At 40.4% G+C, this 13,782-nt stretch overlaps 1 protein-coding gene across 6 annotated transcripts in view; it reads right to left on the reverse strand.

Annotated features, from left to right (window-relative positions):
• Positions 1–13,782, reverse strand: part of Mast4 (microtubule associated serine/threonine kinase family member 4) — a 587,536-nt gene that overhangs the window by 49,467 nt on the left and 524,287 nt on the right. For all 6 annotated transcript variants that reach the window (XM_023705080.1, XM_004623035.2, XM_023705162.1 and 3 more), the window contains 5 exons: positions 12,707–12,864; positions 10,583–10,658; positions 8,141–8,350; positions 2,956–3,057; positions 647–779 (listed from right to left, as the gene is read on the reverse strand). In XM_023705080.1, coding sequence (XP_023560848.1) covers positions 647–779; positions 2,956–3,057; positions 8,141–8,350; positions 10,583–10,658; positions 12,707–12,864 — 679 coding nt within the window. The remainder of the gene's footprint in view (positions 1–646; positions 780–2,955; positions 3,058–8,140; positions 8,351–10,582; positions 10,659–12,706; positions 12,865–13,782) is intronic.

Consider the following 13,782-nt stretch of genomic DNA (forward strand, 5'->3'; position numbering starts at 1 on the left):
TACGACTCTAATCCAAGGGCTTGGGAGGCTGAAAATAGGAGGATCACTAGGAGTCTGATCTGTGTAGTGAGACCCTGTACTAAATAAATTAGAAAAAAAATTATATAGTTTCATTTAAATCAACCTTCTATAAGCTATTTTTAAAGCATTTCTTTTTATCACTGTCTTGTACTTCACTATTTTTCATACTTTGAGGCAAATAATCAAAAATATACATACCAATATTATACTCCATTTAAAAAAAAACTTCCTCAATTGCGTTAGTCCCAAACTAAATTTACACGCCAATTTTAAATGATTAGTTTCTTTACTAGTGCTTTCAAAATTAAAATACTGTCAGGAAAAACCCAGCTGAGCTTTGCAAGAGAAAGAGTACTCGTAGAAAACTGAGATCCAATCCCTGCCGGGATAGGCTGGTGTTCTCAGGCTGTCGGGCTGCGAGGCCCAGCCCTGGCCCCAGTCTCACACTGGGACATCTGCCTTTCTTTCTCAGGACTTAACTTATGGCCGCTGCCCAAAAAGAGACTTTGCAATAATAAAGAGACAGCCACAGTAAGAGAGGAGGAAATAAAAAACTGGCCTCTGAATCTCAGCAGGAGGCTCAGATATGGAAACAGGTCCACAGTCAACCCACGCATGGACTCACCTTCCAGAGGGTCCTTATTGAGCCCCAGCTGGCTGATGATATACCTGGGAATGTCGCTTTTGATGCCCTGGCCTTCTTTAGCATGGCCTTCTGCTGCTTCCAGTAGGTAATAAAATTCTTCAGGATCGAATTCCTACCAAAGACAAACACAGCTATAGTTCTCTGAGCCAAAATGGCTTGAGGTTTCATTACATAAATTCCATTTATAATTGCTGTATACATGATTGTGGGTTGTGCAGAAAGAAGGCTACTTGCTTTACAAAGTGCATAATTCATGTTCTAAGCCAGTCCTGTCCAGTACATTATGCAACTGGTACCCCTAATATAATGTCATTTCCAGTGTCTTTTTTTTTTTGGTGGAACCAGGGATTGAACTCAGGCCCTTGCGCTTGCCAGGCAAGTGCTTATTCCACTGAGCCATCTCCCCGGCCCGCTGATGTCTTTTTAATATAACTTTTCAGATATACTAGGTTTACTGAAGATCTTGATCTCATTGTGAAAGAATAGGTCTGGGCTGCGATGTAGCTCTGTGGTAGAAAAGTTGCCTGTACAAGGCCCTGGGTTCAATCCCCACAGCCAGCAAATGTCTGCTTCAATTTCTACATGTTTTGTGAACTGGGGTCTGGCTATTTTGCCAAGGCTGGCACTGAACTCCTGACTGTATGCCTGTGACTCCCCATAATTGGATATAATTTTTATTACTATTTTCTTTATTTATGGTATGCATTCCATGGATGCAGGAGTTATAAATATATTCACAGATGTTATTTTTGGTTACACTCTTTGAGTTTTTCTGTCCAAGCTCTTTCCAATTTTGATTAATGTCCCAAGTAGGGACTTTCGGAATGTCAACATTTCACCTGACCTTACTTGAGTGTCTCAGGGCCCTATAAACACGTTCACTGCAGGTGAAGGACAGCCTGACCTGGGTAAGTGCTCAGTAGCCTTTATAGACACCTTCGATGACAGGGCAGGTCCATAGCAGGTGTCCTTTCACACTCTAAAACTCCAGTTGGTACACCAAACACACTTCTAAGTCCACCCATTTATGTCTTCAAGGAGCTCTGTTTTTACTTTTTCTCTTCTGATAACCAGTAACTACTATAAAAAATCCATTTTCTCTTTTAAGGCAGGATTTACTCTTACCCTCTCACTGTTGTTCAGAAAAATAAGTTTTAATGCTAACTGGTATTCTCTCCCAAATTAAACTCTTGCACAGTTCAAAAGCTACACTGCAGGAGAAGCAGCAAAAGTAAGTTTCCCATCTAGCTGCCTCACCAGTCCCCCACTTCTCCTCCTCAAACGCATTCACAAGAGTGGCTCCCCTTCACCCTTCCACAGAAATTGGAGGTCAAATGGTGCGTTTGATTCTGTGATCCCAGGCATCCTGCTATTGACAGAAAACCTACTCCCCACATTTTCCCTTAATCCCACTGACTGCACGCCATCCAGTGTTGATGTGTATTTATGGAGCCATGAATATTTAAATATTGTAACACATCATAAATGTTAGTTAAAATAGGATAGCATTAAAACATTAAAACTATATGTGTGTAAGTGTGGGTTTGCAATGCCAAAACTGTACTGTACATGGAGTTATAATTATTTTAATGTAAGTTCAGTAGAACGTAAAAGTGAATACAATGTGTCAATGCCACATTAATAGCTCCTTAAAATAATTATGTTCAAAGATTCATATTTGTTTACAGTACAGATTTAAAGCTAAGTCAAAATTTCATAAAACAAAACTTTGCAATTGGAAATGGCCACTGGCCAAAAGCGTGTCAGTACAAAATTAAACTAATCTGTAGAAGTTTTGTTCTTTCAGGTCTGTTTGATGCCCTAGTGTATTCTTCCAAAAAGGCTGTCAACTAGTACTTATTTCTAAAATGCCCCCTTTAAAAATGTATAATAACCACAGCTCACTATTTAATATATTGGTGACTTCCCTCTCTCGGAATCTCAGCAACTCTGAAAATGGGAGAAACAGTAAGTGTTTTAAATTAGCTGTGACATAAAGAAATTATGTTCAGATAAGGTCAAGTGCACTGTTTTCTGTGTCTTTTGGATTTGACCAGAATGTGATGTGACTACCACTTAATACAGCACCAGCCCTAGAATTTGTTCTTAAAATCAGAAAAGACAAGTCACATATGGGTGCCACCACACGCCATTTGCGAGGCCCAGACCCTCCTGACTCTTTCCGTTTAGCACTGTTGGTTGAAGGTAAATGAACAGCAGCCTTCCGATGGCTGCTGCTGTCCCACAGTTAACAATAAATAATGCAGTCACATCGCGAGACAGCTTACCAGGCACTCTAACAGCCGAGCAGGGCGGGCAATAACAATTAAGATCTTGCGGACTAGCTGCTTAATAAATGCCAATTCTCCACTTTCTGAACGATCATGAGCCTATGAAAAAAAATGATACAGAGTTGCTCCACTAAATGGAAAAAAATAATCAGCAAAGCATGGTAATTAGATAATTACAAATATTAAAAATTAAATGATTTAGAAAATACTCTTAAAAGATTGATAAGCAGACATCATCTCTTCAGAAATGGACACTATTAAACATCTCCAAAATAGCTCTATTAGCTAAACTTTAATTGGAAAACTTTGATTTGCTCTCTGTGAAAAATAACATGTGAGGACTTCTGATATGAACTAAGAATGAAGGAGACATTAATGTAGAGGCAGCTGATCAAGAACTTAAGACTTGGGCCGGCCAAATAGCTCAGTGGATTAGAGTGCCTGCAAGCAGGTGCAGGGCCCTGTGGTACTGGCGCCGCCCCTGGGGTGCGCTGAGACAGCAACTGAGACTGGGCATGGTGGCGTGCGCTGTAATCCCAGCTCTTGGGAGGCTGTAAACAGGAGAATCATTATGAGTCTGATCTAGTACTGAGACCCTGAACACCCTGTAGACGCTTCCCTAAAATACAGGAAAAAATAATAAACAAATAAATAAGAACTTAAACCTTCCAGATGCTAACATCTGAGATGTGTCAAACAGCTGACACAGTGATGGGCTGCATTTGCTGACTCATCATGTAACATGTTCATGAAAAACAGTTCCCATATTCAACATGATTAGCTTATAAATTAGATATTTTGTCACATGTCACAAATATGCAATACTTATTTCAAATGTTGGCTGAAAATCTTTTGTTTATATATACATGAGAATTACAATTTTATACCTAGGTATTCAACTTAGTAAAACTGAACTGACTAAAAATCTTTTAAAATTTCATTATACGCATTGCCTAGGTACAATAAATAATCTGAGAGCAAAGCGCAGTTTGTTAATAGTCACTGAAATTTTCCATGATATTTTCTTAATGAAATCTGATAAATTTCTCACAAGATTGGCACAGAACAGAAGTTTTACAATTTTTGATGTAAATTTCTAGGTAATTTATATTAGGCAACATAAATTAGACTTCCTTAAATTTTAAGTTTTTATGATTTACTGTCCACTAAAGATTGGTAAAACATTATCAGAGTGATGCTTATAGAATATAGTATGACAGGCACAGTCACAAACCATGATTCATGAAGGTTGTTCAATGTAAAACCCCAGTGCCCCCAAAAGGAGCTGGTGAAAAAGATTTATGAAAAATGATAGCAAGGGATCTATCTAATGTAAGCCATCAGGTCAAAACTGTGGTCCTCTGCTTAGGCAAGCGCAGGGACTGGAGTTTGATCCCCTGCATCACATGCTGTGCCAGCCTTGTCCTGGGGCACACTGAGCTGGCCACCACGTCTGGGCGTGGTGGCACATGTCTGTAATCCCAGTGCGGGAGGCTGAAAACAGGAGGATCACTACATGTCTGAGCCACACAGTGAGACGCTGTACCAAATACATAAAAAATACATACATACATAAATATACACACAAAAAAAGTGTTCCCACACACAGGTATGAAAACCAGACAGGTAAAAGCAAAACAACTAATATTTCAAGTATACAAGAAGATAATGAGTCTAGACTACAAGGTGGTATACACACTTGTATGCACATCTCAAATACTGAAACTGCTTTATTTCAACTTTTCTTTTGAAACAAAAATAGATTTTGAAAGATACAATGAACACTAAGAAACATAGCTATATGTTTAACTGCCAGAAAACCTTAAAAAAAAAAAAAAAAAACCTAACATCTTAGCGACAATTTGGGCTAGACTCTGAAGTTTGTTCTTACTAAATATAATTGTTTTATAAATTCAGGAACATAAAGACTGTCTAAAAAGCCTGAACATATTTTGGTATTTTTTTAAAAAGAGAAATAAAAATTTCATATGTAAAAAAAATCTAAAGTCAATTCTGATTGTATAAATTGTTTCAAAAATCATAAAAATAATTTCATTCCAATTTCTAACAATTATCATCCACATCCAATGCCAGAACACACAATTATTTTAGCATAATATGTTATGGACCTGCTAGTATTAAGAAGGGAAAAATAACTTCATTAAAATAATAATGAATGAAATGACAGAGTTAACCTGCGAAGAGAATGACTTCCTGGTTAGCAACAGCAGCCTCGAAAGGACTCATGGGTCCTTGCCTCTGCGTTTTAACTGTTGGCCACTGTAAAAAGCACTATACTGCGATCTGGGCGTAGGTTGGAACTTTTTATGCATTTCATTTTCTTTGGCTAAATACACTTCAATAAAGAAGAGACCAGAGACATAAAAACATTTATCTGGAATTGACCAAGACCTCAGGACTTTAAGTGGCATCAGTAAAGTCAAGCTGCTCAAGCCTTACGTAACCTCACTTTGGGTATGCACAAGCTTGACAATGGGTAAGGGTGTGTGTGTGTGTGCACGTGTGCGTGTGCATGGCACATGTACGTGCAGGCAATACAGTAGCCTTCCTGGGTGCAGCAGAGTCACAGCTGGGCAGTACTGCCAACTGAATCCCAGGAAAAGAGAGCAAGTTCCTACATTTCAGCTTATCTAAAAGGGACAAGTTCTCCTGCAAGAGGCTTGGTGCCAGACTCTGGAAGGACACTGTGTAAACATGACTCTGAGGATAGGTTTAATCTACACAAAAGGAGAGAAGGAAATCATGTACCTGTGAAGATGAACGATAAAGCATTCTTATTCTTACCCAAATATGACCTTTATGCCATAAATACATGCTCTAGTCAAAAGAGATATTTTTCTGAAAAGTAGTGATTTTTATCTGATGTATGGCCCACTCACATGATCTTGGAAACTTGAAGATTTACTTTTAATTGCCATGAAACAATCTGCTCAGGCTGTCATACAGAAATAAAAGTTGAAGCTTTCAATAGACATCACTTTGGATAACAATTCTCCCCTTACCAGGGTATTCCTAAGAAGGAACAGAAAATGCAGAACTACACTGGTAGAAATGATAATTCTTCGAAAGAACTGGGCATTCAGGAAGAAAGATGTCCCTGAGGTTGACTGCTGAGATTTGCTTGGGTCTTCCTTTTTCTGTTCACAAGTAAAATTTCATAAACCTAACTTGCAAGGTATTTTCATAAATAGTAATAAACATGGTATTTGATTAAAAAGTATAGGAAAACTAGATCACTTGGTGCTGTATCATAAGAGATAAAATATTTTGATATGCTTCCATAGGCATTCTTTTTTTCTGTCCCTTCCATTGTTAATGAGGAAATAATAAGCACCAGGGAGTTAGGAAGGGCCCTTCTTCCTGACAGAGTCCACTGTCTGCTGGTAAAGTGAGACCCAAGAGGAGATTGCTTCATACAGTGTCTCTAAATGTACTAAGGGGCATACTGCAGGCCCCACGGAGCAGGGTGTTCACTGCTGTTTTGGTGGGCTATGCAAGCAGGCAGGTATTCAGGGAACAGGTGGGCACATGAATCTGAAATCTCAGAGAAAGCTGCTGGTCAGAGATATGGACAGGCAGTCTTGAAGTCCAAAGACTTTGATGAAAGATGGCCAACGACATCAATAGAGAGCAGAAGAGTGGATAAATATGAGACCATATACTTGGAAAAAACACACATTTGGCAGGGCTGTACCAAAAATAAGAGAATATATTAAGAGTGGGCAGAAGAAAGTTTGAATATAGCAGTACAACAGGTCTATTCCAGGAAGATGGCCAGTGAGCCCAACAGAAAGGATGGCAGTGAGGTCATCAGAAGCCACCCATGGAGCAAAACTCTGGGTCATTCTATGGGTCACACACCACCCTAGGTGGATGAAAAAGACAGAACCCCTAAACACACAGCTCAGCGCTAATCAGGGTGATGCACAGACCGGTTCCAGTCCAGCATTGTCAGTACACAGTGAGCTAAATACAGCTATGAGGAAGAAGCATCACACGCTTCTTACACGGCCAGGATGCCCAAGGGCATGGGCATTTTCCTATAAACTTATTTTCATCTTAGTTGATAGGAGACCTGGTTTGTGCCAAGTGGGAAATTAGCTAAAACAAAGACCACAGAAGATGCGTTTGTCCCTAGAGATGATCTAAGAGGCACTTCTTCAGTAGACTGGCATAGCTTGAAATATGAGAAATGGGAACAGAGCACAGCAAACTGCTGGGATGTTTGGGTAGGAAAAGGAAGAAAAACAGTGGCTGCTAGCCAGAGAGGAACCTTATCTTAGCAGAACTAAATTAGGTTGGGAGAAGGACAAGTATTTTTTTTTTTTTCCAAAAATTAGGATACTAGTATTTCCTTTCCGTTCTGTGAAAGTATTTATATATTCATGCTTAGAGAAAACCACCGCTGATTACATTTACATGGGCATAATTTATGCCCTATGAGATACAGAAATATTATAAATCTAAATATATAGGGCTAAATGGGTTTCACTTGTAGGCTGCAGCTGATCAATTTCAGCCAGCAGAGCAATCTCATGCGCTAATTCCATTCCACTATACACATTTGCTTCCTGCTCCAGGTGTTATCAGGAGGTAGGCCTGCTCCTGATAGGAGTGGTAGGCAGAGACTGATCCTGTGTTTATCTGTCATTTTGGAAATTGGATACTTTGTTAGAAGAACTGACATTAATGAAAACACAAGTTGCCATTTACGTCCAACACCACATGCAGGTTAATTAACAGGACACACAGCCTGGAAAAAGCCAGCAATTTTCCATTTAGCTTTTTCAGATATTAGAATTAGATAGCACCATCAAAGAACACACATATGCTCAGTCAATTTATTACTTTATGGTTAAGGGGAGAAAATCACTGCTTCAAAATCCTTCACAATCCACTTATTCTAGCGTCATAGATTGTTGGGTCCCAAGGTTGCTGTAAAGGTTATTACATTAATTTTCTATTGCTAAACATAGTGCCCAGAATCAACTCAGAGGAAACAGCAATCAGGTTGTGTTTCTTTCCCCCTCTCTCTTGCTTCCAAGAAATGTGAGTTCCCTCTCAGTTACCACTTATACGCAAAAGGTCTCATAAAATATTTTTTCTAGGGAAAATGCAAAACAAGTCAGAAAACTTTACACACGTGGTGCCTGGTTCTTACCTCCTGCAGTAACTTATCTAACTTGTGCTGCAATTCAAGGAAGTATCGTGAGGTGATGAGTCCCTGGTGGGATTTATCCAAACAATCTCGAGCCAGTTCAATAATCTGATGGTGAGTGAAACTAAGCACTCCATCTGCTAGGGGAAGGACGTTGTCAGGGGAGTAGCTCGTGATGATTTCCTTGAGACGCTCTTCCATCTGAGCTGTAGCCTGTTTAAAAGACACACACACACACACACACACACACACACACACACACGTATAATATAAGCAAATGTACACAGAGGCGTTTCAACCATTACAGCTCCCTAGCATTTTCATGGACCTCCAAAACATTAAACTCCAAAAATTAAATTTAAAAGAAACCTCACTTCTATGCTTGGGATGTAGGTAGCTCAGTGGTATAGCACTTGCTTATCATATGGGAAGCCCTGGGTTCTATCTCCAGCAACCCACAGATACACAGACACACACACACCAAATAATAATAATAATAATAATAATAATAATAATAATAACAACAACAGAAAGAAAAAACAAACATCAGCATGAGACAGCAGTGTTGCGTGAAACACTGTCATGAGGCAGTTGTCCAAGCCCATGGATTGTATGACACTAGGTGCAGATCTGAATGTAAACGCAGACTGTGGGTGAAAGCAATGTGCTCGTGCAGCTGCATTGGTGGCATGGCAAGGGATGTACGCTCCTGTGCGGGACAGTAGTGATGGGAGAAGCTGTGTGCCTGCGAGGCAGGGTGTGCATGGAAAATGTCTGTATTTTTCTATTTAGCTAAAACTGCCCTGAAAATTAAGCAGAAGGAAGCGATGTATCACCTCATCATGTGGAATAAATATAATAAAGATTTGAAGTACAGTAAGTCCCTGATTTGTGAACTAGTTCTGTTCCCAGGAAAATGTAAGTTAGATTCTTCCATAATCTGACAGTGAGTTCTACACTGTACACCTGTGAATCTCCTAAGTATATCTGTGCGAGTTTGCAAATCAAACGTTCATAAGTCAGAGACTTACTATATTTGAGTGAAAATGAGCATTTCAGGATGCTGATACCCTTTCCCTTATAACTCATCAAGTATAAAATGGTCCATGTAAGCATCTTGAAATAACTCTGATCACACCTGCGAGTCATTAGACTTTCATGTTAGTTTTTTGTCCCTTTCTGATAGACAAAAAGAACTGAAAAGCAAAAAAAAAAAAAAAAAAAAAAAAAACCAAAACCACCAAGTATGTCTTTTAATTGCTACTGACTCACAATTCAGGAATGCTGCAAGCGTTCCACAGCCTGCAGAGTGAGCCACGAATAAGTTTCCTTGGCTAGGTGTCAGTGAAGAATCCTCTATTGTCTGTACCCTTTCCTCAAAACACGGAGGCATGTGCAAAAGGTCAGCGGGATTACCTTGGTAAAATAAACGGAAACTTTCCAACTTTCATTTCCTTCCCTGTGGTCACTTACTGCCTAATCACTATTCCTGGCTGATGTGAACTCTACAGACAGGGAGATCAGGGAGATTCCTGCTTGCCCCTTTCTCTTACTCCCCTCTCAAATCTGAACCTGCATTAACCAGCTGTAGTCAGTATCTGTTTTCCTGGTGAGGAGGTGACATGTGATAAATAGTGAAAACTGCTTTAATTAATGATCAATGCCAGGTTCATTAGAAATAATAATGCTTTACTCCTGATTTATGGAACCTAAGCTTTCCCTCAGTTTGCATGCCCAGGACAACAATGGTGGTGGGTGAGGATCAGAAACGGCAGAAAGGTCGCCTTCTCCCAAATATGCAGAAATACACCGGTGGGGAAAACACAGAGCTGAGCCGAGGGAGGCGAGGGTGAGCCTGAGAGAGCAGCTCCTTGCAGCCAGGAGGTCTGGCAGGAAGCCTTCCCAAAGTGTGTGCTAGCCCAAGTCAAATTCCTTTCTCCAGTCTCACTGGGGAATACTGCCACGTACCTTCCCAGCTACAGCAGCAGGGTTCAAATATAACGGCTGAAGAAAAGGGAATTCATAGAAAGTGATGATGTGGTTTTACAAAAAGAGACAACTTTCATGAAACACCAATCTGTGGCTACTATGAGAGAAGAGCTGGTCTCTGCTTGATGATACAGCAGGTCCAGAAAACAGGTTCAGAATCCAAAGAGTAGGAGGCCTCCGATAGCAGGTGCTCCCTGTAGCAACCCCTGGATGCACCGAGGGCACAAGGGATCCCACTCAGGACAAAGCCATTTCGGCAAACACAGAGTGATGAGTTGTCAGCAGTTCTTAGCTTCACATTTTTAGGTTATTTTCTTTAAGAAGGCTTCAGTGATGTTTAATACAAGTCACAACTGGATTGGACCTTTACTTCCTATTAAAAAAAACACCTTACAGATGCTAAACCTCTGTTGCCTGTTCATTTAGATTCTGAGCATCTTCAATTCAATTCATTACCTTTGGGAACCTTTCTTTGTAGACATGGTTCATCATAATTATTTCATGGTCACAGCAGGCGGGGGAACGTCCAGGGCTGCAAGCAAAGCAAATTACCCTTTTAAACTTGCCACAGCATGAAATGAAAATAAGCTTTTTATTTGTAAACAGTCAGAAGCATCAAAAATACTATGAAGCCTTCGTAGGAAAAGAATGCTGTATTACAAAACCAGTCATTAGTCCATGTGTACACAAACATACATGCAAGCAGAGACATTAAATAAGATTCAGAAGGCAAATTCAAGAAATTAAATGCAACGAAATAATTGTTACAGTTTAAATTAGGAAGTATTCTTTTATTGAAATTATATTTTGCATATAGTATGAGCTTACCTAGTTGTGGAAATCAATTGATGAATTTCAGTAAAAAACAAAACAGGGTAGCTACAAACAGCAACATCTAGGACATGTTTAACAGTGTAATTTCACACTTTTATTGTACACCTGCGCTCTGCCATGTATGGCTGGAGAGGGCCGAGAGGCTTCCTTGGCACAGGTGTTATAAGTGAAATCCATTTTCTAGTCTAGCAAATACTTATTTTGGATGCTGAGGTAGGCATAGTGTACAATAAATAGAGGTATACAAGTGTTGTGTGTTTTTATTCCAGTAGTCAATGTTTTCCTTCTACATGTACACTGTTAGGTCATTTTATTCCTGGGTAGATAGAGCTTGTACCAGATATCCCAGAAACTTTAATAAAATAAAAATGACATGCATACAGTACAATGACATGCAGTATTTCTGGAAGAAGTGATAAAACTTGTCTTTTATTCTGTATCTTAAAACTAACATTGACCACAATTATGCAATGTGACTATATTTAGTATTACTTTACGATACTAAATGAAAAGAAAGAGACGAAGGGTCAGTGAGCTTTGATGTTCAACTGAACACCTAACAAACAAGCTATTTTTAAAATAATAAAGCTATTTTTAAAAACTTTGCTATTACACCATCACTCACACCAATTCTGCAGCTTTCCTATATTCCATGCCCTGAGTCTCCTCTTCTAAGAAGGACCTGTTGCCCAGGTCCTGGGACTGCTGTCAGGGGAAGACTTGAGCTGTCTTCATCTTTTCCAGGACTGTCCCCATTGCAGAAGGCCACTGTGCTGAAGGCCATGGGTGTCCCAGGGTGCCATGGCCTTTCTAGGTGTAACAAATCTGATGACGGAGGCACTGAAGGAGGGCTATAAGAGGACGGCCCGCAGCATGACTTCTCCATCTGCCTAGTCTTGCTTCTTTCTTCCCACAGGGGTCAATCCCTAAAGCTTTCCCTAAAGCCTTCCTGAACAGGAATCCCTAGTTCAGTCTTCTTCCAGAAAAGCAGACATGACTCATTATTTGAAACAAGGTCAAAATAAACTTGGTCCTACTCAATGTCAAGTGGACTACATGTGATGACCACAAAATTCAGGAGACCAAAGCTCCCAAAATTTATTCACAATCCTGGAGAACATAAAGAATGAAGAAAAAGATGAAGGTGGCCTTTAAGATAGAATCTGGAGAAACTATCCTCTTACTCTGCTATGCTTCCTTTACAGCTAGTTCCCCCTCTTCATCTAAGTGCTCTCATACTATAATTAGATTATCCAGAAATTTTCAATGGCTCCAAGTTGTTTTCTTTCTTTCTTTTTTTCTTTTCTTCTCTTTCTGTCTTTGGTACGGGTTCTTTCTATACAGCTTGGACTTATAGTGATCTTCCTGTCTCAGCCTCCCCAGCACTGGATTGCAGGCACACACCACCATACCTGGTTTTGGTGGCCTGTGTGACATGCAGTACCAGGGACTGAACCCAGGTCCTTGTGCTTGCCAGGCAGGGGCTTAGACCTCCAAGCTATCTCCCTAGCCCAAGTTGTAATCGCTCAGCAATTAGCAAATCGTGACAATTTAAAAGAAATAACACAATACCTTTCAATGCTAACTAGTAATGTCATTTGTCAATAGAAAAATCCCATCCTACTTATGGCACTTCAAAAATAAACTGACACACAACACATGCATTAAAGGATAAGGCCCTCAATCAACACAGTGAAAAGCAGATGATCAACCAACATACACAAGACTTGGGCCAGGTCCACATACCTGAGGCTTCGGGACCGGGGCCGCATGGGTGTGTTCCTGCACCTGTTCTCAGTGGCAATGCTTTCAGTGGTACAGAAATGTTTGGATAAGAAGTGCAGCTCATCTGGTGTTGGTTGGTATGGTAACTGGTGCAGTTTTTCCTGGGAGGAACAGGATGACTGAAACAAACCAAAGCCAAGTTAGGAGCGGGACCTCCAAGAGACATTCCTGACATGTGCAGCAGTCCAAGGGCTACACCTGGAAGACACCACTAGTCTATAGTTTTCTTTTTGTGCTAAAATTACACTAACCAGCTGGGTGTAATAGTGTGTGCCTATATCCCATCACTCTAGGAGGCCGAGGTGGGAGAATTGCAAGTTTGATCCTAGCCTGAGCAACTTAAGTGATTTGCCAAGAACCTGTCTCAAAATCAAAACGATAGGGTGGGGCGGGGGATTGGGAACATAGCTCATTGTGAAGTTCTGCTTTCAATTCCTAGCATGGGGAAAACACTAAACTACCAATAGCCTAAACGTATCAACTGCGTTGCTCCCTCTGAAGGGAAACATGTCTTTTAGGTCTTACCTCATTTGGCTAAAAGCACCCCCTGCCAAAAAAATGTCTGGATAAAATGTAGGCTCAGCCTAAGCCAAAGCAGGAAAGTGAGCACCGAGTGCAGTGCGGGCGCACACTCGCTGCACATCAGGGCTTAGCTGAGCACAGTCACGTCGCATCGGCCCTCTCAGGCAAACACTGTGACTTTTAGGTAAGCAACAACAATGGTATGATGTGAGATGACAACAGGCAGTGTGATGCAACCTCTCTTCACAATGCACTGTCCTTTGATTCAACTGCCATCATTGTGCCTCAGGGAAAAGGGACGAGATAAGGAAACAGCTTTTCCAAGGGCCTCCCCTTCCTCCCTCCACTGCTCTGTGGCTGAGACTGTCATTTTTGTCATAGCTTCAGTAGTGGTGATTTTTTTTTAAAAAAAAATCTTGCCTGTACATTTGCTTTTTGGAGATCTTCACGGAACAACTAAATAACACTATTTTTAATCAACCTGAGGTCTATAACTACAAGGCAAAGAAACTATA

Source organism: Octodon degus, unplaced genomic scaffold (assembly GCF_000260255.1).
Source record: "Octodon degus isolate 3935 unplaced genomic scaffold, OctDeg1.0 scaffold00001, whole genome shotgun sequence".
Taxonomy (NCBI): Eukaryota; Metazoa; Chordata; class Mammalia; order Rodentia; family Octodontidae; genus Octodon; species Octodon degus.